Below are 24,329 nucleotides of genomic sequence, written 5' to 3'. Positions count from 1 at the left end.
TAGTAATCCTCTTTTCCTTGTGCTCTGGCAAACTATATTTCCTTATGTCACAAAGAGACCAAGTCCTCTCTTCTGATCATAATTTCTAAATTTAAAGTCCAATTAAAGGCAGTATAGTTTATATCAGTCATCCCCACTACCTCATTTTCCTCAGACATTCTCATAAAACTCTGTTGCTTGGATTTAAAGTTGCAAGTCATTATGTTCATAGGCCAATCACTTTGTTCAAATTTTTCTGCTCAAATTTTTCTCCTAGTTTTCAAGTTACATTATCACAAGACATGATAGCTAACAGCAACAGGCCTGTCACCCTTTAGAGAAATCTAGTTAACAATAAAGTTGTTTCTTTGAATGCTTCCTAAATAGCTGTTGGGTAGTGTTCTTCCGACACAGTAGAGAGACTCCATCAAAACATGCATTCTGTTGTCTTGATTCCCTGTGTGATGCTTAAAGCAGAATCCAGGCTATTGCCGAGCCCCTGTGCAGGGATGGTCTTACAGCTAAGGGTGGACAGCAGATCCCTGAATTGGGGGATGTTTGAGAAAAAGATGGAAGCATTTTAAAAACAAAAAACTTATATTTGACTTAGTCATTAAAATCCTTGTATTCGTTAAGAATGTATTTTAAAGTATGAATGGATATTTCACTTGGTATGGTACCCAAGGGGAAATTGAGAAATATTTCATGGTCTTCTGCTTTTCAGCTGCAATTTTCTCCTCTTTGCCACTTCCCAGTAATTTCCATTTTTATTGTATTCAAAATATGTGAATTTGAGCTAATTTTCCCGTTTTTTTATCTTCTTTGACTACTTTCTTATGCCCAAAGTAAATGTGTTGTAGTCTCTTTCTAATGTTAAATATGTTACACAAAAAGTCTAAGTTTATATAAAATGTACCGAATCAATGGCGGCCTTTTTTGTAGTTCTGAACTAAGTTCCCTTCATTGAGGTCTTTATTCTCTGTATTGGACAGGGAATCAGAGTTCTTGGCCCCCTAATACTACCTCCTTTATTTAAATCAACAAGCACTAGTAAAATAAAAATTAAGTTAACCTAGCTCTTTCTTACATAATTTAGTGTTAGTAGGAAACGTTGAATTTTGGGGGGATATCAGTTTGTTTTTTGCCCACATGAATTTTTGTTTTTCTTCTTCCTATTCTTTGAAACTATTCTGTAAAGAAAATAGAACTCTTGAATAATACTCTAATGAGTAATTACATAAAGGAAAAGAGCATTTCCTAACTTCAAAATAGAAAGATCAGTTATATATAGCTGTCAGTTTATTTTCTGATCATCTTTTTTTTCCTTATAAGATTAATCAGCCACGTAAAGTGCCATTTAGAACCTCATTACATTTTGAAATATTTGTTAATGTTTACGTTAGTCTTCTCAATCTCTATTTGATAAGGACATTTATAATTTGAAAAGGCTTCCTGAACCAAAATTCTCACACATTGTGTTCACCGTTCCCTCTCATCGTGGGTTGGTTCCTCCTGTGCTTTCTTAGTGCGGCCTTTTCAGCTGCTGGTCTGGCCTCTTCTCTGTGCTTACCCTGGGTGGGACCTGGCGTGCCCTCTGCCGTCATTCTAGTATTTCTTTTAACAGGCAGTCCGCTTCCCGTTCTGAAATGAATTCGATAGATTTCTAAGTCATGTTCTAGTTCTAAACAGTATTACTTACAACATTAACAATATTTTGTTACTACATTTTATGCAAAGAGAGCATTAATCTGGCTGAGAAAAAATATAAAACTAGTATCAGAACAAGGGAATACCTGAACAACCAACCAGCACTGAGAAAGTAGAATAGAAAGAGGCAAATAATAAAGGAGTCATAATAGAATATTAATTGATACTTAAGAACCATAAGTTACCATGTAATTAATTACTCTAGTAGGAAACATATCTAAAGAATTTCCCAAGGAGTCTTCTAAAATCATACAGAATATTCAGTAATTTAAAACAAAATTGTTATCCAGACAGTAAGACCACAGTGTTTAATTACTACTATTCAAATATTTCAGAAGTGTATTTAGTTTGTTTCTTCTAATTCTGGAATGTCTCTTTTTTCCTGCCTGGCCCAACACTCTTTCCACCCACAGACTCACTACTTACGTCCTTCAGATAGTCGGCCCTCTCGTAGCGTCCTGCGTGTGTAACTGGATGGAGGAGCGCGTGCTTAGCACGCAGCACCTGTGCTCTGGTGGAGCTCAGGCAGTGAGCGTCAGCCTTGCCATACGGAGTAGACATACTTTTATTTATGTACCTTGCTTCCTAAGAGAATTCAAGTAACATACATTATTTCTGCATCAGAAAGAAATCTTCCTCTATTACAATGAACATTTTAATTATAAAGACAGTAACTATTTTTTGCTTGTTTGATGCTCCTTGTAAAATACACAAGTGTAAAATATTTTGGTGATAATTCTTACATTGAAAGCTACTGTTTTAACCTAATTTGAAATCTGTTAATGTCAGAAGTCCAAGGTGAATTGAGTAGCAATCTTACTGGTAAGTAGAAATGTCTAGTATTACAAAACTAGCCATACAACAGATAGTCTTAGGTAAAGGTAAAAAACTGTCACATGCTCGTTTAGCTTTTGTTGATGTTACATGTGACCTTAATGAACTATTTTTAATTTATCTCATAAGAAAATAGAAAGCTTGTTTTGTTTTCTTTTAAACGAAGTATATCGCATTGATTTACATAACTATATTCAAATGAGAGCAGCTTCTAGAAGTTCACATTCAGCTTTGTGTGGAGGGTGGAGATGTTTTCTGTTCTTTCTTCGCCTTCACTCCAATTTTGGAAGGAAGTAAATTGCTTTCTTCTCAAGCATAGTACAATTTTCTGTATTAATGGGAAAATTAAAAGTACTGTAAACATACAGGTAGCTACTATGTGTCAGCATAAATATCAAAGGTTGTGTTTAGTAGAAGAATAAAGTTGTCTTCAAACATTTCACAGTACTCATCACATAGTCGATCCTCAAAAAGCCATATGTGATGTGCAGTCTTTTTTTTTTTTTTTTTTTAACCTTTTTAGTGTGTCTTTTTTTATACAGAATGAACTAAGTCTGACCAGGGCCACATAACTGGTTAGCAGGGCTTATGGAAAGACTTTTCTAGAACTCATTCCATTCTTTCCTCGTTCTAATTATCACCGTGGCCCTCAGCAGTTTCCTGCAGCTGCAGACACAGCCTGTTGCATGGGGGTGAGCCCGCAGTTTTGCCGCAGCCCGCGGGAGTTTATATATATACACCCTCCAGGCCCACCTAGAGCAGGGATGTAGCTGTTAGTCAGGTGGGACCCAGTCATTCACCTCCTGGCTGGGGCTCTCTGTTACTTCAGTTAGTACCTCTAGTAACAAGGACATTTTAATTTAGAACCTCATTTTCAGTTGCTCACGTTCTTGAGTTAAAAATGTCGGTAAGTTTTCCATTTTCCAGAATAAATGTATAAAACTTTTGAACATAAAAAGAAATTAGTTTTTAACGTTTCTTCTTTCTAGCTGAATTTTTACAGAAATAAACTGTCAGTGTTTTTGCTTGAACCGAACAGATTTATTGCAGTCAGTAGTACCTTGCACCCTGTACAGGCAGGCGGACTGTCCTTCCATACACGCAGGAAACATTACAGGAGACTGAGAACTTGGCAGAGCCATGCTTTCCCTGAGCTTCCTGATATGTTTAGAAAAAAGTCAACTACTTCTGCTTAAGAACAAAACAAAGTGAACAAAGAAGTATAGAAAATACTGTGATTTCTCTTGATAGTTACTTAGAGATTTGGTTTCTCTCTGGTGGAGCAGAGGAAGGAGTGCTGGTCTGGGAGTGCAGAGATGTGCCGAGTCGCAGCTCAGCCAGTGGCTGACTGTGTCCTTGGACAGGTCACTCCTTCGTTCTCTTTGGGCCTTGGTGGCTTTATTCCTTGAACGAGGAAGTTGAGCAAAATGACCTCCAACATCCTGTCCAGTTCTGAATGTTATGATTCTATTTATGAGTTTCTCGTGAATGCGGCATAGTTACTTCTATTTATATTCATTTCCTTCAATTTTAGGTATGATGAATGGATTAAAGCAGATAAAATAGTAAGACCTGCTGATAAAAATGTGCCAAAGATAAAACATCGGAAGAAAATAAAGGTAAGCGCCTGCTTTGCTGTACATCATGGCTCTTAATTAAAGAAATTTTCCTCCCAAGTGATGTATTAAGTGTGTGTACCTTAGCATTACTAGAGTTGGAAATATTCTCTTGAAATAGCAAATGTATCAAATGCTAGGTGTGGGTCCAGCTCATACTGTCAGCTTGTGGAAAGGCAATTTGAAAACGGCACTAAATGATCTTTGAGGCCTCCTTGTTCCTGCGTTGTCTGAGCCACTCAGCCAGGTGGCCCTTCCCCGTGTCAGCCGTTCCCTGCACTGCTGGTCTCCAGCCAGCAGCCCTGGGCTTCCTGCCATAGCCTTGAACAGTCCAGAGAAGGAAGAGGTGTCTGAGGGCAGGGAAGGGCCTGTCTGCAGCTCTTCTTTTCTTCTCCTTCTCTCTCTGTCTCGCAGCTTATGTGGCTGTGGCTTAGAACACGTTCACAGGACCTGCTAGGCGTCCCCCACAGAGGAGCTGTAGGGGTCTGTTAATGAGCTGGTGTGGAAAGGAGTGTTTCTTCTGTGTATGACAGAGTTACTCTTATTCATTCTAAGACTAAATCTTTTTAATGTTTTATTATAAAGTAGATCATTAACTAGATTTTAGGATATTTTTTATCTTTTTATCTTTTTAATAGTTTGAATGATATGTATAGTTGAGGTCTTTAATAGTTCTCCAGAAAATGAATTTTAACATTAAAAATGAAGAGCTATTTACTTTCCTGAAGAGTGATACCCTAATGACCCTAAATACTTCAAGTTTCCCTCTAAAGTGATTATCCTTTTGCACTGTGGAACTGAGTCCGTGTTTTTGAAGTTTGGCTTAGCAGCCTGGCAGCTACAGCCCAGGGCTGTTCAGCCTCCTTTTCATCCCCAGTCTTGGTCTTTATGGGCAGTATGGCACGCACGCTGTATTTAGCATGGCTTTGAGCTACTAGAAGGGTTTTGTGTGCGTGGCACTAAAAAGCCAGTTTCCTTACTCAGAGCAGGTTTTCGGGGTGGTGTTTCTCAGGTAGGGGGTCGGGCAGGGTTGGGAGCAGCAATACTAGAATATTACTTGGAGAGTTTTTTCTAAATAATTATTTGGCTCTCAGTTTAGTTCTTGGCCCATCCCAAGCATTTAAAATTCCTGGTAATGAGGAAAGAAGGATGTGAATTTTGAAAAAGCTTCGTACAAAATATATAATATTGGATGCCCCTCCCTCGATCTCATCTGACTCTGAGAAGCACTGTTTCTAAGGCTGTCCTGTGACGGTCGTTAAAAGCCACGTTTGAACCTCGTGTGGGATAGACTATTTCTGCCTTCAGAGTGGATGGTGTATTATGAGCTCTGGTATAAGGCGGTGACGTGATGAAAAGACTGGCAAGAATAGAAAAACTAGATCACCGCTAACCGTTGATAGGTTTTGGTAGTCTCCCTGCATGTACGCCTTCTCAGTGCATTCAGGGAATTCAGCCCCGATGCTCTGAGTCAGTGGGCCTCACACTCAAGCACGTGTCACGGTCACCTGGAGGACTTGCTCAAACTCGGATCGCTTGGCACCGTCCCCAGCACTTCCATTCACTAGATCCGAGTCTGGCTCCAGTTTTCATTTCTGACAAATGACCAGAGATGCTAACGTGGCTGGGCCCGGGTCCACACTTGGAGAACTACTACCCTAAAGGGTCTGTTGTCTGTAATGGATTAACTTCTCTGCTGTACATCCGGCATGAGAGTAGCTATGCACCGTCTCGGGGAGAACCGTGACAGTAGTCACTCAGATTCTGCAGTCTGTGCAGCAGCTTCAGAGCTGCTCACGGCTACGTCATGCTCTGTCTACAGCATCATGTAGAAGCCTGTCTAAATTATTTTTTCTATCAATTATTTTAAAAACAAATTTAAAAAACAGTTTCCAGGAATCATTAGTTATCCTCTGCTGATCTGTTCCTCAGTAGAGAATTTGAGATCATTTCTCATTTTTCCTGAAATGTTACTAATTTATCAGTGATCCAGGAAGGCTGCCCCCTGACTTGACTTCACAGCGAATCATTTGTTTAGAGTTACTCCCAGCTGTCAGCTGAATGCAGACATACGAAACTTTGTTATTCCCAACCACATTTTATATTGAGAATCTTACAGGTTTTAGAACTACCAGGTTGAAATTGTGTTTCTTCGTTTTAAAATGACTATTTAATGTAAGCCTATTGTGATACACTTTTAAAGAACTCGTAGCACCTGTTACGACTATTGGCCGTATGGAAAGTTGCTAGTCTTAGTTGCCTACTTTATTGCTAATTTATTTCCACTATTAATATATAAATATTAGAGAAAAATGTGTTTCTCTTCCTGTGGTATTTGTTAAATAACCGTGAAAAAAAATCGGGCTGTTGTAAGGGACTTTGTTTTTCTTCCTGTGTCGTTTGATGATATAGTCTGTAACTTTGAGTTAAAAACGAGTTTTATCATTGTTACTAATACGCTACCTCATGATGAATTATGGCTGACATGGGATACTTTTGTTTCTTAACCTAGAATAAATTAGACAAAGAAAAAGACAAAGATGAAAAGTACTCTCCTAAAAACTGTAAACTTCGGCGCTTGTCAAAACCACCGTTTCAGACAAACCCATCTCCTGAAATGGTGTCCAAATTGGATCTAACTGATGCCAAAAACTCTGACACAGCTCACATTAAATCCATAGAAATCACTTCTATCCTTAATGGACTTCAAGGTAAACATAACAAGCATTTGTTTTTAGTTTTTATAAATCAGATTTTATAAAGGTAATTCAGTGATTATCAAATTGTCTTTTTTAATTGAACTAGAATTTTGTTGACTCTTATTATAATCTGTTATTAAAATCTATTATAAAATCAGTTGTTGATTAAGGCTTGGAAGTGTTTCTGTTACTAGTAGATCTAAGGGCACCATTAGATTTTAGTTAAAATTTAAGTACACCAGAAACTGATGCAATTGTAAACTGACTATACTTCAACTTAAAAAAATAATAATATTCACTCTCTAGTACTATTGCTGTTTTTTTTTCAGGTACCGCTTTCTCTGTTGCCATGTAAAGCATAGTTTGTATTATGTAATATCAGACTATAAAATTATACTGAGTAGTTCTGTAAAGAATACCAAACTGTGCTTATCTTGATTACATTTGTTATGATCTCTTTCATGATGTCTTAATCTTTCAAGCGGAATGAAATTTAACAAATAGGGGGAGGGTATAGCTCAGTGGTAGAGTGTGTGCTTAGCATGCATGAGGTCCTGTGCTCAATCCCCAGTATCTTTGTTAAAATAAATAAATAAATCTAATTTCTAGGATATTTCCAGGTAGAAAATGATTGTTGTTAAGAATGCATATGTACACAACATTGTAAATCAACTATACTTCAGTAAAAAAGAACGCATACGTGTGTGCATATGCATATATATAAAGAAAGATGGAGCCCAGCTGGGAGAGTAGAACAGGGGTAACTAGGGCTTTACCCCCTTGGCAGGAGGTAGGCTGGGAACAGAATGAGAGGGCGGGTGATGGTTGAGATTTTATGAAGAGACTGACTATCGCTAGCAAAGGGTTAGAGAACAGTCTTCCACATTCTGGCACTAGAGACCCTGCAAGTAAGCTGGGTATCTGATGAGTTGTCTGTTGGAAAGCTTATCCAGTGATAAACGCTGTTAACATGGTGGTGCCAGTCAGATTTTAGTCGGTCATCCTTAAGTATGAATGATCAAGGAAAGCTCCAGCATGAAAGATGGTAACTAAAGCAAGCAGAAGAAATGAGCTTTGAAGAGAGATGGAAGAAGGTAGCAAAACCAGTTACGTCTGCGGTTATTAGTAGTTTCAGAGAAACCGAGCATCTGGAAACCAAAACAGCATGCAGTGAGAAAAGAACAAAGAACAAGAAGAACTTGGAGCTGAACATTGAAATTGAAATTCAATAGAGCACTTAGAATTTGAAGTTGAGGAACTCTTCTAGAAGGTGTAAGAAAGCTGCACTGGTAATTTGAGAGAAAAGATGAGTGGCGTGGAGTATCAGTGTAGGAACACTGACTACCGAGGGGGAGAAATTAGCAAGTAACCACACACGCATCACTGTTGTTTGAATGTGCTCATATTTATATCATTTTCGTGTTTTATAATGGGGAGAGAGAAACCAGCGTTGTGTCTAGAATCCCATCAAACAGCACGAGGAATGAAGAAGCCATGGAAACAGCATGGCTGGTTATATGTAACTGTAAAAAGCAATTGGATTTTTAAAAACTAAACATTGGAAGAAACCGGCTAGTTTTCTTTTGAACTGTCTCACAGTTCTGTTATCGCTTGTTGATTTATACCTCATTCCTTAGTGTTGTATAGTACACACTCTCGCTTTCTTGCTGTCTCTGCACACACACACACACACACACACACACACACTCTGCTAGGATTAAATAAGCCTTGGGTGGAAAAAGTAACTAAATAGGAAGTATTTTCAGAACTGACAGATACGAACCTTTAAATGGAAAGAGCCCACCAAGTAACCTGATAAATTAATGAAGAGAGATCCAAGCCATAGAGTTATGAAATTATAAAGTATCAGGAATAAAAAAAAAATCACCACAAATGAGTGAGAAGACAAATGAAGGTAGTGTTTTGAACATTATAAGCAAAAGAGCGGTACCTTCAAAACTGAAGAGCAGACGCAGTGAGCGACCAGCCAGATGGGGCAGAAAATAGATCACTGGGAAGGGAGACTTCGGGAATAGGGAACTGGACAGAACGCTTGACTTCCTGGAGCAATTGAAATAAATGTGAAAGATATAAAAAAGAAAGACATAACGTGTAGAAAAGGACTTACGGAAATTCTTAGAAAAATAAAAAGCTGTACAAGAAAGAAGTATCAAGTGTACTGTTCACTGGGATGTGAAACACGTTTATATATGCTATACTCTAATGAACTAAAGATAAATGTATGGAAAGTATGGCAGAAGGGAGTGAAGGTATTAATAAGAGAGAAAATCCTCATTGCTTTTAGCAGACCAAACTTCATAGATCAGCTATTAAGAGCTGATGGTAACTATCAGAAAAAACAGTTATAAGATCGAGGAGGCTGGGGAGGGAAGAGAAAAGGAACCATTGGTGTTTATTCTGAGTCTCAGTTTGTTTTAACCATGTATATGTATTACTTTGATAATTTAAAAACCTTGGCAATGTGAGAACACAGTGAAAAGATTAAATATTTTGAACTACCTTTATTGTATCAGTTAGTTTCTGCTCTTAATAAACCTAGCTAAAGAACACACATGGGTTTTTGGTTAGAGTGTTACAGTTAAGATTCTAAGTTCTGGAGTCAAATGACTGAGATTTGATTTGGTCTTGCCTTACTCCAGCTGTCTGGGGAAGCTTACTTAACCTCTCCAGATAAAGTGTGGCTAAGACCTGTATATGTGCCATAGGATTAGCATGAGAATGGGTGAGATGGCCGGTGCGAAGCTTGTCAAAGTACCTGGCGCATAGCAGCTTCTCAGTAAATGTTATGCTAAAATCATAATAAGAGCTATTATTTTGTACTTAGTTGAATTTATTTACTAAAACGAACATTTAAGAAATAAATTATGTAGATATGTTTTTATAAGGCCTTGATTACTTAAGTTAGTTGTGTTGTCCTGTAAAGCTTCTCTTGTGGAAATGCATTGTTCACAGAATCTTTGAGTGATCATTGCTACTTTGGAAATGAAGGCTACACTTCTATAAGAAGAGAGACTGGAGTTAAAGCAGCCTGGGATTGCATCCTGACTCTGCTGCTTTCTGCTCTTAAATTCAGAGAAGTTTCTTTTTTACAATGTTTTATTGAGGTATAATTCACAAACAATAAAAGTCACAACTTGTATGTTTACAATTTGATGAGTTTTGGCAGAAGTATACAGTAGGACAGCTACCACTACAGTCATGACACAACATTTCCGTCGTTAGGTGAGGGTCTTAACTCCCTGCAGCTCCATTTCCTTCGTGGTAAAATGAGGAGGAAGCCTAGCGGCCTGGGGTGGTTCCAAACACAGGCCATACTGTGTGTGTGTTCCAGCTGCACAGGGACAACATCTAGTGTTCTTACCACCCTCATCTCTCTCTTCTTTTCCAGCTTCTGAAAGTTCTGCAGAAGACAGTGAGCAAGAGGATGAGACAGGTGTTCAAGACATAGATAACAATGGCAAAGAGGAGTCTAAGGTTGATCATTTGACCCACGCTAGAAACGATCTTATTTCAAAGGAGGAACAGAATAGTTCATCTTTGCTAGAAGAAAATAAAGGCCATGCAGATTTGGTAATAGCCAAACCCTTATCGAAATCTCCAGAGAGATTAAGAAAAGACATAGAAGGACTATCGGAAGATACTGATTATGAAGAAGATGATGAGATCACGAAAAAGAGAAAGGATGTCAAGAAGGACCACACAGATAAATGTCCGAAGGCAGCGGGGAAACGTGGGAAGAGAAGGTACTGCAGTGCGGAGGAGTGTCTGAAGACAGGGTCGCCTGGCAGGAAGGAGGACAAGGCCAAGGGCAAAGACTCCCTCTGCGTGGAAAACAGCAGCAACAGCTCTTCAGATGAAGACGAAGAAGAAAAATCGAAAGCAAAGATGACACCAACTAAGAAATACAACGGTTTGGAGGAAAAAAGAAAATCTCTGCGGACGACAGGTTTCTATTCAGGATTTTCAGAAGTTGCAGAAAAAAGGATAAAACTTTTAAATAACTCTGATGAGAGGCTTCAGAACAGCAGAGCAAAAGATCGAAAAGATGTATGGTCAAGTATTCAGGGACAGTGGCCTAAGAAAACGCTGAAGGAGCTTTTCTCAGACTCTGACACGGAGGCTGCAGCCTCCCCGCCGCACCCTGCCCCCGAGGAGGGCCCGGCCGAGGGGTCACTGCAGACGGTGGCCGAGGAGGAGAGCTGCTCACCCGGCGCCGAGCTGGGGACACCGCCGCCTCCCGGTGCCGAGCCTAAGCCTGCCGAGGAGAAGCCGGTGGAGGTCAGTGACAAGAAATCAGAATTTCCAAGTAGTGGCAGCAATTCAGTGCTGAACACCCCTCCCACTACACCCGAGTCGCCTTCCTCGGTCACTGTGACGGAAGCCAGCCGGCAGCAGTCTGTGGTGACAGCGTCAGAGCCACTGGCTCCAAACCAGGAGGAAATTCGGAGCATCAAGAGTGAAACTGACAGCACAATCGAGGTGGACAGTGTCGCCGGGGAGCTCCAGGACCTGCAGTCGGAGGGGAACAGCTCGCCAGCCGGCTGCGATGCCAGCGTGAGCTCCAGCAGCAGCGCCCAGCCCGAGCCTGAGCATCCCGAGAAAGGTGGGGGCGCCGCCCGGGAGGCCTTGCTTGAGGACTTCCCCCCTTGCAGTCGCAGTGGGTTTACAGTATCTCTCAGTACAGTGGGAGGTGTGTAGGTGGCGGACTTGTGTGAACATGGTCAGAATGGAAGTTTGAAAGGTGATTTGTATCATGAATAGCAGAATGCATTGAAAAGCTTGAAAAGGACTTAATGTCCTTTGCTTCAGCCGTCCGTGACACTTCACGGTGGACCAGGACGCGTGCTAGAGATTGCACCCGGGCCCACATCCAGACCTATGGGGAGTGCACGTATGCTGGCTGACCGCGTGGCATGAGCAGCTTAGATACATTTCTGTAGCCTTGTTTTTGCCACTGTAGTGCCCAGTGTCTCACAAACACTTTGATTTATTGACAGACCCCCTCCTCCTTTAACCGAGTACTGTGTAGGGGTTGGGAGCAGCCAGGCATGCTGTCTGCAGACAACGGGCCAAACTGATTTTCAAGCCTGACTCAGGATGTGAGTTGGTGAGGGAACTGATGCTTGCTTAGGTGCATAGCTTCCAAATTGAAAGACCAGTGTACATGTTAATGCACATGCAGGTGCAGAGATGCTTCCTAGGTGCTCTGTGAAGTTGCTAGAAGTGGACCTTGGAGTGAGTACTTCCCCAAGGTAGTAGTTAGTGCCTTTTGGTGGTGCCGGAGCTGCACTTCTGCCATTTTCCTCACAAACCGCTGAGTTCAGGTGTCTTTAAGTCAGTGTGCCCTGGGCTGCCCCTTGGCTCTGAACCTCACTTTTCCAGTGTAAAGACAGAGCACTAGGGTGTGCATTTTCTGTAACACACCACGTTTTATTATGCTAGCTTTAGGGTTTTAGCTGAACTTAAAGAAAAATGGTCTAGATCAGATGAGTTATTTCCAAGTCTTCTCTCACAAATCTTTTTTTTCCTTTTCCCAGTTTTCTTGAGATACAATTGACATAACATTATCACACAAATTTTGACTTAAAACATTCTTTAAAAAAAAAGTATTGAGGGAGGAGGGAAGTTAGGTCCGTGGCAGAGCACACGCTTAGTATGCATGAGATTCTGGGTTCAATCCCCAGTACTGCTATTTAAAAATTTTTTTTAAATGGTTGCCATTAAATTTCGATGTTCTTTGTTTATTGGGTATTTTTTGTTTTGCATTCACATATGTGGCTACTATGATTATATTTGTGTGCTGTACTATCTCGTGGAACTGAAGTACCCAGACATAAGAAGAGTAATCTTCAAAATTAAAGAGGCCTTTATCACAGATGATTAGAGAGACTTTGAACAATAATATGATAAAGTTTTAATAGTTATAATTCTAAAGAGGTTGGGTTCTCACCATGTTGCTCATATCTCATGAAAGATTAAAATCTATTTTTTTAAAAAGAGATCTGATAGCTTATCTTGTGATAGACTAAGTCAGTATTGCCCTTTTGAATTTTAATCTTGACGAAGTTAAAAAGTAAGCAGTTTTAGAACTACTCCTATATTTAGGGTTTATCGGCCTTATCAAATCAAATCATGTTATAGTATTTTTTAGAATTTATATCTCTTCAGAAATAAATTCTTAAGCACCTATTTCATATAGCCTCATTTTCATAAATATTTCTTATAGCGGAAAGTTTCAGAATTACACTCTTGGAGAGAAATCTGGTAGTTACTTTTAAGATTCTGTACTTGAATATAGACAGTATCTAAATCACCTTCTTTATGTTTCACTTTGTTACATTAAAATAGTTAGGAAAAGTTATTCAATTAACTGTAACCCATAAACAAAGAAAACTAAGAAGTTGCAAATAAAACAGTTAATAAGCCTGTTCCAATTTTTCTAACAAAGCCACGTCTTGTATACCCATGGTTGATTTTACCATTGTAATGGGACTAAGAAACTTTTTTTTGGTAACAATTGGCATAATTTTATCATAGTATTAATTACATTGTATCATCATAGTATCTGACGTTGGAACTGAATGGAGATAAGACTGTTAATCCTAGGACAGAGACTGTACTGTGTGGTGTAAGAAGCAATATACGTAATTAGACAGAGAAACACAGCGGGTGCTGAGGCTCAAATTAGCAGTACAGGAAGTATAGTCTGGAGTGAGCAGCAGGGAAGGAAGGACTCGGACTGTTCCTTGAAGAAAAGGGAGATATTTATGTTTTGGGATAACTTTCTACCAAGAAGATGCAATGTTTCTTAGAACTGCTGTGCTGGATTTGTAAATGGTGTACCTATTAACCATTGTCCTTAGGAGCTAAGTTGTTGTTACTAATTATGATAAAAACAATTTATCATAAATTTATTATATATTATGTGTGACTTGCTACTAAAATTCCATTAATATTGTATCATTTTAAAATTTCATTAATATCATTTTAAGATAAAGCATTTATATTTTAATTTGTAATTATTCTGGTTTTATTGAATTTTAACACATTTCAGCTTTTATTTTCAGCATAGACCTGTTTTAGAATTACTAGACTCATAAACCCCAGTACTATATTGAGAACTACTTTCAGTTTATATATGATTTTTCTAAGAAAAATGTACATACTTTATTTTCTTTTTTAAAAACTAATTTCATTATGTGCAGTAATTCAGCTCATTAATGACAGTTTATTTTTTAAATTGTAGTAATTTCTATGATAGTTTATAAATCACATAAAGAACATGTGTATTTTCAGAATTGCCCTGTTCTTCTAAAATGCAAAATTAATTTGTACCTGAGGAAAGCTTGGTTTTATTTTGTGTTAACTTAATTCCTTTCCCATCAAAGCCTGTACAGGCCAGAAAAGAGTGAAAGAAGCTCAGGGAGGAGGAAGTTCATCAAAAAAGCAGAAGCGAAGCCATAAAGCAACGGTGGTAAACAACAAAAAGAAGGGAAAAGGCAGTAAGTGTGAAATCTCTCATTTTTAAACATAAAGATAATGATGGATATGTTTTTTTCTCCACTAAGAAAAGGTTATTCAGCATATGGGGATAGTTCAATACTCTGATTTTGTCTCTACCCCAGAAAATTACGCAGAAGTCTTCTGATCCTAGGTAAACCCTAGGATTAAGCAATTTAGTTCTTCAGCAGGGGTATCCATTGCTGATGAATGATCAGGTAATCTCTTAAAAAAAAATAGCCAATATAATATAAACATCTGCGTCTTTGTGTTATGTTCAGCAGTTCTTTTGTGGTTATCTATATTACGAATTATGAAAGGCTTCAGTTACACTTTTATTACAATGAATTTGATTGCTTTGTGATTCTCCAGGCAAAATCAGCCTAGAAGAGAGCAGTCAAGATAGTGTAGAATTGTAATTCCCGTAACTCCAGTCTACTGCCTTTGTCTTTGGTATCATAAACTGCGTACGCAAGAGCAGCTGTGAGAATACTTGGGTTAAGTGTGTTCTAACTGATAACTTTACAATGACTCTGTTCATCGACCTACAGGAATATATATATACTGTATTTCTCCTGAGAGCTGCACATTTTATCTCTCTTTTGTAGACAAAGTAAGAAGCAGAAAATATGTAAAGAATTTTTTTTCAGGTGTCCCACACTGACCTCCTGCTGCTCTTCCAGGAGACTCCTGCCACCTCCACTGCCTGACCTTTGGCCGGCTTGGCTGCACTTCAGTGCAGAAAAGGCTTATGCGGCCAGCTCCCCGAGGTTCTGCTGAGCCCTTATGACTTCCAGGCGGTGAATATGGCATCCTTCGGGGCCCCGGGCGGCTGTGCTCAGCAAGGCCACGAAAGCCAAGCTGAGGCAGACCACTGCATCAGAGTGGGGCCACGCCTGGGGTGGCTTAGCTAGGAGTTGCCAGGGCTTCCAGAGCAGCAGTGGGGGGACGGGGAAGGGAGGCTTTTAAGATGTGTGTAAAAGAGTGGTGGAGTTTCTTTATTCCTCCAGCTCCACAGTGGGGGTACTAGCTATGTATCTTTCCTATCTGGAACACTTTTCAGGCTTTTAGAGCCTAAATTTGCCTTTTTTTTTTCTTTTTTTTTGGGTAGCTGTTGTTCCGAGAAGAATTGATAAATGAAAATAAACTTGATGCCAAACTGACCATCAGTTATTTGGAGTAACTGACAGGATATTCAGAATGTTTTTTATTACACTGTGATATTTTTGTCTTCAAGATTTTACCATTTAAATGACATTCTCTAAGAGGGCTCATCTTCAAGGCAGTTAACACATTCAGATAATTTAGAGACTTAGCAGTTGATCGTGTATGCTCCCATTTTAATTATTGGGCTTACATCTTGGTGAATCAGAATGGGGAAACAGTTGTCCTCGAATAATTTAGTAAAGTGAATTAACTCTCATGGAATCTAAAATACGACTTTATATCCAGACAGAGGTGGTTTATGGAAGTATCAGTCCTGTCACCTGTTCACATGGTCATTGGTCAGGGTGTTAAGCACTTTCAGTCTGGTGCTGAGGCTTTAATCAGCCAAGGCAAATGTAGCAGAATTATAGTATAGACTTTTGAATTCTTCATAAATTATTGAAATACTTACCGGGATAAAACTGTTGGTTTATTTTAGTCAACAATCTCTTATGTAGGAGTTTCATAAGAAATCTGTTGTATATATCAAAGTTTAAAGTTTATTCCCGAAGAATCCCGTATTGAATCTGACGATTATGCATTGTTCATGGCTAAAGGTGTAGGAAAGTGTCCTGTACGCAGTCTGCACTGTTCAAAGTATAAAATTTAAGAAGTCTCCATTTTGAGCCATTTTAAAAGGTGCTGTATTCTTCGTTAGACATGCTAACACAGAAGGAAAGAGCATGCAGATAGGTACTGTGCACGGGATGCTCTGCCAGGTGTAACAAGGTTAGTTTGGGTGTTTTTTTAAAAAAACATATTATTGGTACTTCAGGTAAGAAGAGGTTTTGGCTTTTGTTTTCCTGAGCTGCTGCTGCGTTTGTGCTTGATGACTTTCCTGGTTTGTAGGCAGGGTCTGCAAGGCAGATTGTTTACTGTAGTAACACATGCAAATGGCTAATTTTAAATTGTCCACTAAAATCTGTGACATCCTTTGGTGCTTTTCTTTTTCTTTCAGCAAACAGCAGTGACAGTGAGGAGCTCTCTGCTGGTGAAAGCGCAGTGAAGACCCAGCCTGTCAAGTCGGCCTCCTCTGGGCTGAAGTCTCATGGCGCCAAGTCCCCTGCGAGGACACAGTCCCCAGGGAAGTGCGGGAAGAATGGCGACAAGGACCCTGACCTCAAGGAAGCCAGCAGCCGACTACCCAAAGTTTATAAGTGGAGCTTTCAGATGTGTAAGTGCCGCGCGCCTGCTCCCTGGTTCAGCAGTAGGTGCGTGAGCCCGGCCCCCCTGGCTGCGGGCGATGCTGGGGAAGTGGCTGTGACCGGGCCTGGAGACACAGTAACCATGGCGCTGCGGAGACCTTATTTGGATCTGGATTTGAATAAAAAATTGCTAAATGATAAATTTAAAGACATTGAGGCATCAATGTTGACTAGATATTTCTGTTACAGTACTGGGAATTTGCCTTAAAAAAACCTGGTGTTGGGGTTGGGCGTGGCCAAGGTACAAATGGGACAGAGTTTGCTGCAAACTGCTGATTCCTGAAGCTGGGTGATGAGTGTGTGTGGCTCTGCTGTCTGTGCTTCTGTGTGTATGAGAATATCCATTACACATTTTGTTTTTGGAGGGAGGAGACTACTCCAGAGTTTCTCACACAGGGAAATATTCTTAGGAGATTAAAAATAGCTTTAGAGCATTTGAAATTTTTCCTCCAAGTTAATAGTTACGCATTCTTATGAAAAAATCTAACAAAGGACAAGAAAAATTTATCCACAGTCCTAACTCTCAAAAATATAGCAGTTTGAACATTTTGGTGTCTTTGCAGTCTTATTTCTGAGTATGATTTTTAATGATACAGTGTGGTGATACTGTGCATGAATGTGGAATTTCTAACCTTCATGTTTAGGTCATGAGACCTTTAATTCTGCACACTCATTCAGTCACAAAATGCCATGCGTATGTTAGTGCCAGGCATTGTTCTAAGCTAGGGGAAAAAAAACTTAGGCAGACATATATTTACAAACCTCATTTTTAGTTTCTCTGTCTTGACCTCATTCTACAACACTATATGTTCTCTTTTATATTTGAAAATTTTGTTCAAAAATGCATATTCATGAAAGTTTTCAATTCACAGCGGACCTGGAAAATATGACAAGTGCTGAACGCATCACGGTTCTTCAAGAAAAACTACAAGAAATCAGAAAACATTATCTGTCATTAAAATCTGAAGTAGCTTCCATTGATCGGAGGAGAAAGCGTTTAAAGAAGAAAGAGAGAGAAAGTAGGTGTTCTGACCTTCCTTTACTTAAACATGAGCAGTTTGTGCTGCAGTGGGGCTCCCATGAATTGTATCGGTGTGTTTTCAGGCAAGTTCTTTATCCCTCTGGCTTATTTCCCTCATCTATAGAGATTTAGTTAAGAAACAGTTCTCTCAAACCGTCGTATTCACTTTGATGGAGCTTACACTCCTCTTCCCCCCAAACTCGTCCCACCTGGGTGGTGGGGAGCACGGTGGGGAGACCGCGCGTCCCTGGGGACCCGCGTGCGCGGAGGGGGTGAGAGGGTGCGGACGTGCGGGCGGGGCGCCGTGCGGCTGCCGTGCCGAGGTGGGCCGACTTCGGAGTCGCTGCCGCAGGCTCGTTTCCAGACACGACGCAGCGAGTGTCACACTGAAGCGAGCCACGTGAATGTTTCCGTTTCCTTCGCACCGCGCTGCCGTCTGAGCTGCGGCCGCGTCGTGCCTAAAGCAGCAGCGTATGTGCCTCAGTTAAAAAATACTGCGAAGGATGCTGACCACCGCCTGAGCCTTCAGTGAGTCCTAAGGTTTGCAGGCGGAGTTGCTTTGCCTCCGGCTTGAAGGCTGCTGGCTGCCGGAGGTTGGGGTGGCTGTGGCGATCTCTGAAAGTGAGACGGCAAGGGAGCTGGCCGCGCCTGTTGACTCCCTTCCCCGCGCGGCCCCCGCGCGGCTGTGGGATAGCGCTGCACCCACAGTAGGATGTCTTTCCGAGCTGGAGTCAGTTTGCTCAGAACCTGCTGCTGTTCTGTACACTACGTTTCCACAGTACTCTGAATCCTTTGTTGTCATTTCAACAGGCAGAGGTAAGCTGGGAGGCTTAAACGGCCGCAGGGCACCTTCTCACAGCTCCGAGGCCGGAGCCCAGACCCGCATCGCCGCCGCGCGTGGTTCTCCTGCGGCTTCTCTGTAGCCGACAGAATGCCGCTGCTGTGGCTCCCCTGTGCACAGGGAGATGGACTCTTCTGGTTTCTCTTCCTCTTCTGATGAGGACACAGCCCTGTTGGATTAGGGCCCCACCCTTATGATTTCATTTAACCTTAATCACCTCCCTGAAGGCCCTGGCTCCAAATCCTATCACACTGGGAATTAGGGCTTCAGCACCGAACATTCAGTCTGTAAAAGGGTCGCAGGCGGAGAGAACTGCGCATATTCTCTGCTAGAGTTTATCAGACTTGGAATCCCTGACATTTGGGCCAGATAATTCTTTGCTGTGTTGGGGGCGGGGCGCTATCCGTGCAGTCTGGAATGTTACAGCCTCTCTGGCCTGTACCTACTGGATGGCAGCAGCGCCGCATGGTTGTGACAACCACAGATGCGTCCAGACTGGGCCAGATATCCTGTAGCGGGCAGAATCACGCAGGTGGAGAACTGCTCTGAGAGGGAAGTACACTTGTGCTTTCCAGGAACAGAAAGAAACCATTTCGGTGAAAATGTGGTAAACAGAAGTCATGTGCAGCCCTGTGGGCCAGGAGGAGGTGTTTAGATTCTATCCTGAGATAGACAGCTGATAGGAAGTTCCACACAGAGCTGACATGATCCGTGTGTAGTTTTCTGAAGCCCAATGCTGGCCCTGTGGGAAGGAGACTCGAGGGGGCTGGTAGCACAAGCAGTGGTGACTTGGGCGCCCACCGCGTGTGACCCAGACTAGGATGGTTTCAGTAACGGTGGAAGCAGTTACGGTGGCCTTAGCCATGCTTACTGATGTGCGGTGTGGTGGATGAAGGAGAGAGAGAAGTTAAGCATGGCTTGTAGGTTTTCACCTTGAACAGCCGGATCCTGGTGCCAGTTTTGGGCACGAGGAAGACCTAGAAAGGAGATTGTTCTGGCACAGCAGAAAGGACCAGACCTTGCGTGTTAGGCGTGGCGTATTTTGCAGCCCCTACTAGGCACCCGAGTGGAGACGGCAGGCGGACAGCGGGATCGAAGTTTGTAGCCAGGGGAGAGGTCAGGACTCAGAGGTGTGTTTTTCAAGTTACGGGCTATTCTGTAGCACAGGAGTTATTGCCTGTGGTGTTTTTAAGCCCCTGTACTTGAATAAATCACCTCGGCAAGTAGTGTGGGTAGAACAGGGAAGAAGGAAAGCTGGGCTGGGACACGCCAGCTGTTAGAGGCAAGGCTGAGAGAACACAGCCAGCAGCGCTTGAGGAGGAGGGGTGGGGGGGAGGACAAGCGGGAGCAGGTGGGGGGGTGGCCGGAGGGGGAAGGGGGCGTGGTCGAGGGGGGTTGGACAGAGTTGGAATCATTGGTGACCTCTGCAAAGCATTTCAGGTGAGAGAGAGGCTGGGTTGGCTCCTGTTCAACCCAGAGAGGAAGGTGAGGAGGTGGAGACAGCGCCCTGAGGGGCGTAGGGAAATGGGGCTGGGGGCGGGGGAGGGAGCCCATGTGGTCCTCAGCCTGGGACTCTGCTCCCTGACCCTCTTCTCTTTCCCCTAGTCCCGACCTCCGAGATACTTTCATTCTTCTTGTTTTTTGCTTTTTCTTCAGATGAATTTTTCTTCTTCCCTCTTCTGCTTTCGTGGTAATTCCTTTAACTCCACCTTTGTCTAGGCTTCTTAATTTGCGAGGTGGGTGAAAGTCTGTCTGGGTGATGGAGTATTTGAAAAGAAGTTGAATGTTGATATATAGAAAGTGTATACCAAAAAAAAGTACAGACAGAAATAGTCTGTTTTATAACTCAAACCAATTCTTGGAAAACAGTGAAATTCATGTCCTTATGCACTGCTGGAAACATTGGCACAGTTATCTCGGGAAACAGTTTGACTACGAGTTTGGAGAACTAACTGATTCGGGCTCTAAGTATAGGTCCCAAGGAAAAATATGTAGCCGCAAAGAAATTTGTTATGGAAATATTTATAATAGAAGATAGAAATAATTAAATGGTATTCTCCAATGATATATTGCATTGATGAAAAATAAGTAGACATTTAAATTTTTGTTTATAATCAGTGTATTCACTTGTTGGTAATAGCAAAAGACTAGGAATTACATTAGTTACAATTCATGAATACAGTGGAATACTATTCAGCTTAGAAATCTGTATGACTGATAAGGAGGAATCCCCTAAGATAGATTAAGTGGAAAAAAAAAATCAGGAGTCCGACTCTGTATTATGCTTCCTCTTGTTCACTTAAAAGTGAAGTTGCTAGTGTTTTCATTTTAAATTTGCGTATCACATCTCTAGAGTCAGCCGATAAAATTCCTCTAGAACAAGGGTTGCAAACATTTTCTTTTTTTTTAATTCTTATTTTTTATTGACGTGTAATTGATTTACAGTGTTAGTTTCAGGTGTACAGCAAAGCAATTCCGTTATACATATACACACATACATATTTTTTTCAGTTTCTTTTCCATTACAGCTCATTGCAAGAGCAAGCAGTTTCTGTAGGGGCAGCTAGTAAGTATTTTGGGCTTTGTGGCCCTTGTAGTCTTGACTGTATCATTGTAGGTGTGAAATCTGGCAAAGGCCAGATGTGAACAAATGGGCATAGCTGTGTTCCAGTAGAGTTTTCTTAACCCAGGCAGGCCAGATCTGGCCCCAGGGCAGGACTTGGCCAGTCCCTGTTGGGAGTTTTAAAGGCCGTGAAGCAGCTGCTAACAGTGGGGAGGGGAGTTCGGAGGACTAGGGGGCCCTGGACACGAGGGAGGTTGGCTTTTTTCACCATATAGCCCAATACTGAATGATTTTTACCTTGTGCATGTATTCTTTAAAAAAGTTTTCAGACACTGATTTATAACAATGAGAGAATTTCCTTGAGGAAAATAAATAATGTGCCACTTTGTAAACCGAGTGGAAGAAAACGCGGCAGTGACTGTGTTATTTGTGGCAGGAGTTATTTGTCGCAGCCTTAAGAAGCGTTTAACCTTCCATTCTCATCACCATTTAATTTCGTAAGAAACTCCCAAAGCAGAAAGATAGAGGAATTAGGAGGGGGGAAAAGATTTGGGGATGGATTACAGATATTTTTCTAGTAAATCCAAAGATCTTTTTGACATTTGTTTCATTATCACAGAAAATCTGTCCTCTCTTTTATTTCCATCTCTCAGTGGACTGGGAACCTGGTTACTTTTTCCTCTTTGATCCTTGCAGGAACATTCCCTGATCTCCTTTTTTGTTACTTCTCATGTAGTTCAGCGTTTCTTTGTTACTTGAGATGCACCAGGTTTCGTTAGATCCACGTAAGCATTGACTGCTCTTGTCCGTTAATGATCCTGGGGAACGCACAGAATTTGAACTCGGAAAACCAGTGTTCGCTGGTTTCTGTTGTCGTGTCTCCATTGCATTAAGCTGTCGGTTTCCCTTCCCTTAGGTGCTGCCACGTCCTCGTCATCTTCTTCCCCCTCGTCCAGCTCCATCACAGCTGCTGTCATGCTAACGTTAGCTGAGCCGTCCATGTCCAGTGCATCGCAGAACGGAATGTCGGTCGAGTGCAGGTGACAGCGGGACTTGCTAAAGCACTTTGCACTTAATGGCTGTTGAGGGCCACGTCTTTTTTATACTGCACAGTGGCACAAAAAAATCAGACAAGCACTATTTTATATTTAAAAGTTGTTTCTTGACAAGCTGACTTGGCACTTAAGTGCACTTTTTTTATGAAGAAAAAGTACAATGAACTGCTTTTCCTCAAGCAATAATTGTTTCCACCTTGTCTGGGAATTGTGTGTCTGGTAACTTGAAGGCCTTCCACTGTGGCGAACGGAGGCTTTTCACTGCCTGCAGAGACAATGCGGTAAGCGTAGTCATCGGGTGGCCAGAACATGGTAAGATAACTTACTGTATATGTATTCCCTTGTATTTTGTTAAAGCTGGAACATTTGATATTTTTCCATTTATTTATGAAAAAATATGAACCTATTTTCATTTGTACAAGCTAATTGTTTTTTAAAGCAAGTCGCCTTAGGGTGGCTTTAATTGTATAAGTCAAGCACATGTTATAAATTCGAAACCTGCAGTTAACAGGATATTAGACATCGATCCTGATAACCAAATATTAAAGATTCTCTTTTAAAAAGACTGAACATGTTTACAGGTTTGAATTAGGCTAAAAGGTCTTACAGTGGCTTTTCATGCCCCTTCAAATTGGAATGGAACTACTGTACTTTGCCATTTTTCTATAAATCAGTATTTTTTTTTAATTTTGATATAATACATTGTGTGAAAAAAAATGGCTAATAAACTGTATTAAATCTTAAACAATGTATAAAGATTGTACCTAGCCAGTTCAAAGTGTATATTTATTCATAATGAATTATAACAGTTATATTTTTGTGTTTTCTTGTAAATGTTTCTTTTTCCTTAAATACAGATGATTCATTTGTATTGCTTATTTTATTATGAGCTACAACAAGAGGACTTCAGGAACAAGTAAACTTTTATTAGTATGGTTCAAGGCTGTTGATATGAACTGTCTCAAAAGGATGGTTTTTATTTTAAGTATAAATAGCTAATTGGGGTGGTAGGCCTATAAAATTAAATGCCTTGTATAAAATCCAAAATGAGCGCAAAGTTGTTTTCACTTGTACTGACTTTATGTTGTATGACTTCGGTCTCTGTTCTGTTTGGCACTTGTATTTAATTCTACACCTTTGTAAGACATTTGTATATTGCGGATGTGTTCATTCAGGCTATTTAATACCTGGCACTGTTAATACACAGTCCTTTACTGTACAGACTGTTTTACTGTTTTACTTGTAGTTCCGTGTGCTTTTTTTGGATGGGACTGGCATGTTTCATTTGTTTTCTGGCAATATGACGTGAGAATTTCAAAGCGTTTTGTTGTAGATGCTAACGTGTCAGAATCCTTTACATTCAACTTTTCTAAGAAAAGCATTTTCAGTCTTGTAGTGTGTGCTTACAGTAACTAATTTTGTTGAAAATGGTTTCAAGTTACTCAAATTTGTACAGGACTGTAAAGATTTGTTGACAGCAAAACATTGAAGAAAAGCTTATAGAATAAAAGCTATAAAGTATATATTAGGAGCTGCAAACAGTGAAGAATTATGTAATATATTGTACAGATGTAAGCAAAGGCTCTGAAATAAAAATGCCATAGTTTGTGAATCCTTGATTTTGTTTCTGAAAGATTAAGTAACTTTCATTCATTTCTGTATGTGATGACTGAAATGTGTATCTCCAGCATGTGTTACCAGAAAGGGTCAACTGACATACAGAAAAGTGGATATTCTGCCCACAGAAATGCCAAGTCTGTTAACCAGGTTGCTGTACAGGGTTTGCTGGGCACCTTGTATCTTTGCATACGCTATTTAGCTCGAGTCTGAACGTGAATACTTACGACTTGGAGGTTTGTCTAAAGAAAAAAAATCAGAAAAAATTTTTTTCTTTAATGCTTGAAACCATTACTAGCAGCTTTTTTTTTTTTTGTCTTTATTGTAGTTGGACCTTTGTGGGTCTCATACACGTTCAGTGCACTTTAGACCCCTTCGGAATCATCTGGGCGTTGTTGAAACAATCGTCAGTACTCAGGCCCCATCCTAAAAAAGTCCTGTTTAATTGCTCTGGGATGGTACCTG

At 40.7% G+C, this 24,329-nt stretch overlaps 1 protein-coding gene across 6 annotated transcripts in view; it reads left to right on the top strand.

Moving 5' to 3' along the window:
• The window catches only part of ARID4B (AT-rich interaction domain 4B), a 127,509-nt gene extending 103,650 nt beyond the window's left edge, over positions 1 to 23,859 (top strand). For 5 of the 6 annotated variants that reach the window (XM_072970990.1, XM_072970989.1, XM_072970992.1 and 2 more), the window contains 7 exons: positions 4,055 to 4,139; positions 6,649 to 6,847; positions 10,245 to 11,459; positions 14,245 to 14,358; positions 16,521 to 16,736; positions 17,640 to 17,786; positions 22,109 to 23,859. In XM_072970990.1, coding sequence (XP_072827091.1) covers positions 4,055 to 4,139; positions 6,649 to 6,847; positions 10,245 to 11,459; positions 14,245 to 14,358; positions 16,521 to 16,736; positions 17,640 to 17,786; positions 22,109 to 22,236 — 2,104 coding nt within the window. In that variant the 3' untranslated portion in view covers positions 22,237 to 23,859. Of the gene's footprint in view, positions 1 to 4,054; positions 4,140 to 6,648; positions 6,848 to 10,244; positions 11,460 to 14,244; positions 14,359 to 15,006; positions 16,737 to 17,639; positions 17,787 to 22,108 lie in introns of those variants that run through there. The other variant, XM_072970993.1, reaches the window with a different exon arrangement.
• Positions 23,860 to 24,329: the final 470 nt, after the last annotated feature.

Source organism: Vicugna pacos, chromosome 11 (assembly GCF_048564905.1).
Source record: "Vicugna pacos chromosome 11, VicPac4, whole genome shotgun sequence".
In the NCBI taxonomy this organism is placed as follows: domain Eukaryota; kingdom Metazoa; phylum Chordata; class Mammalia; order Artiodactyla; family Camelidae; genus Vicugna; species Vicugna pacos.
This window is presented reverse-complemented; position numbering and strand designations above follow the sequence as displayed.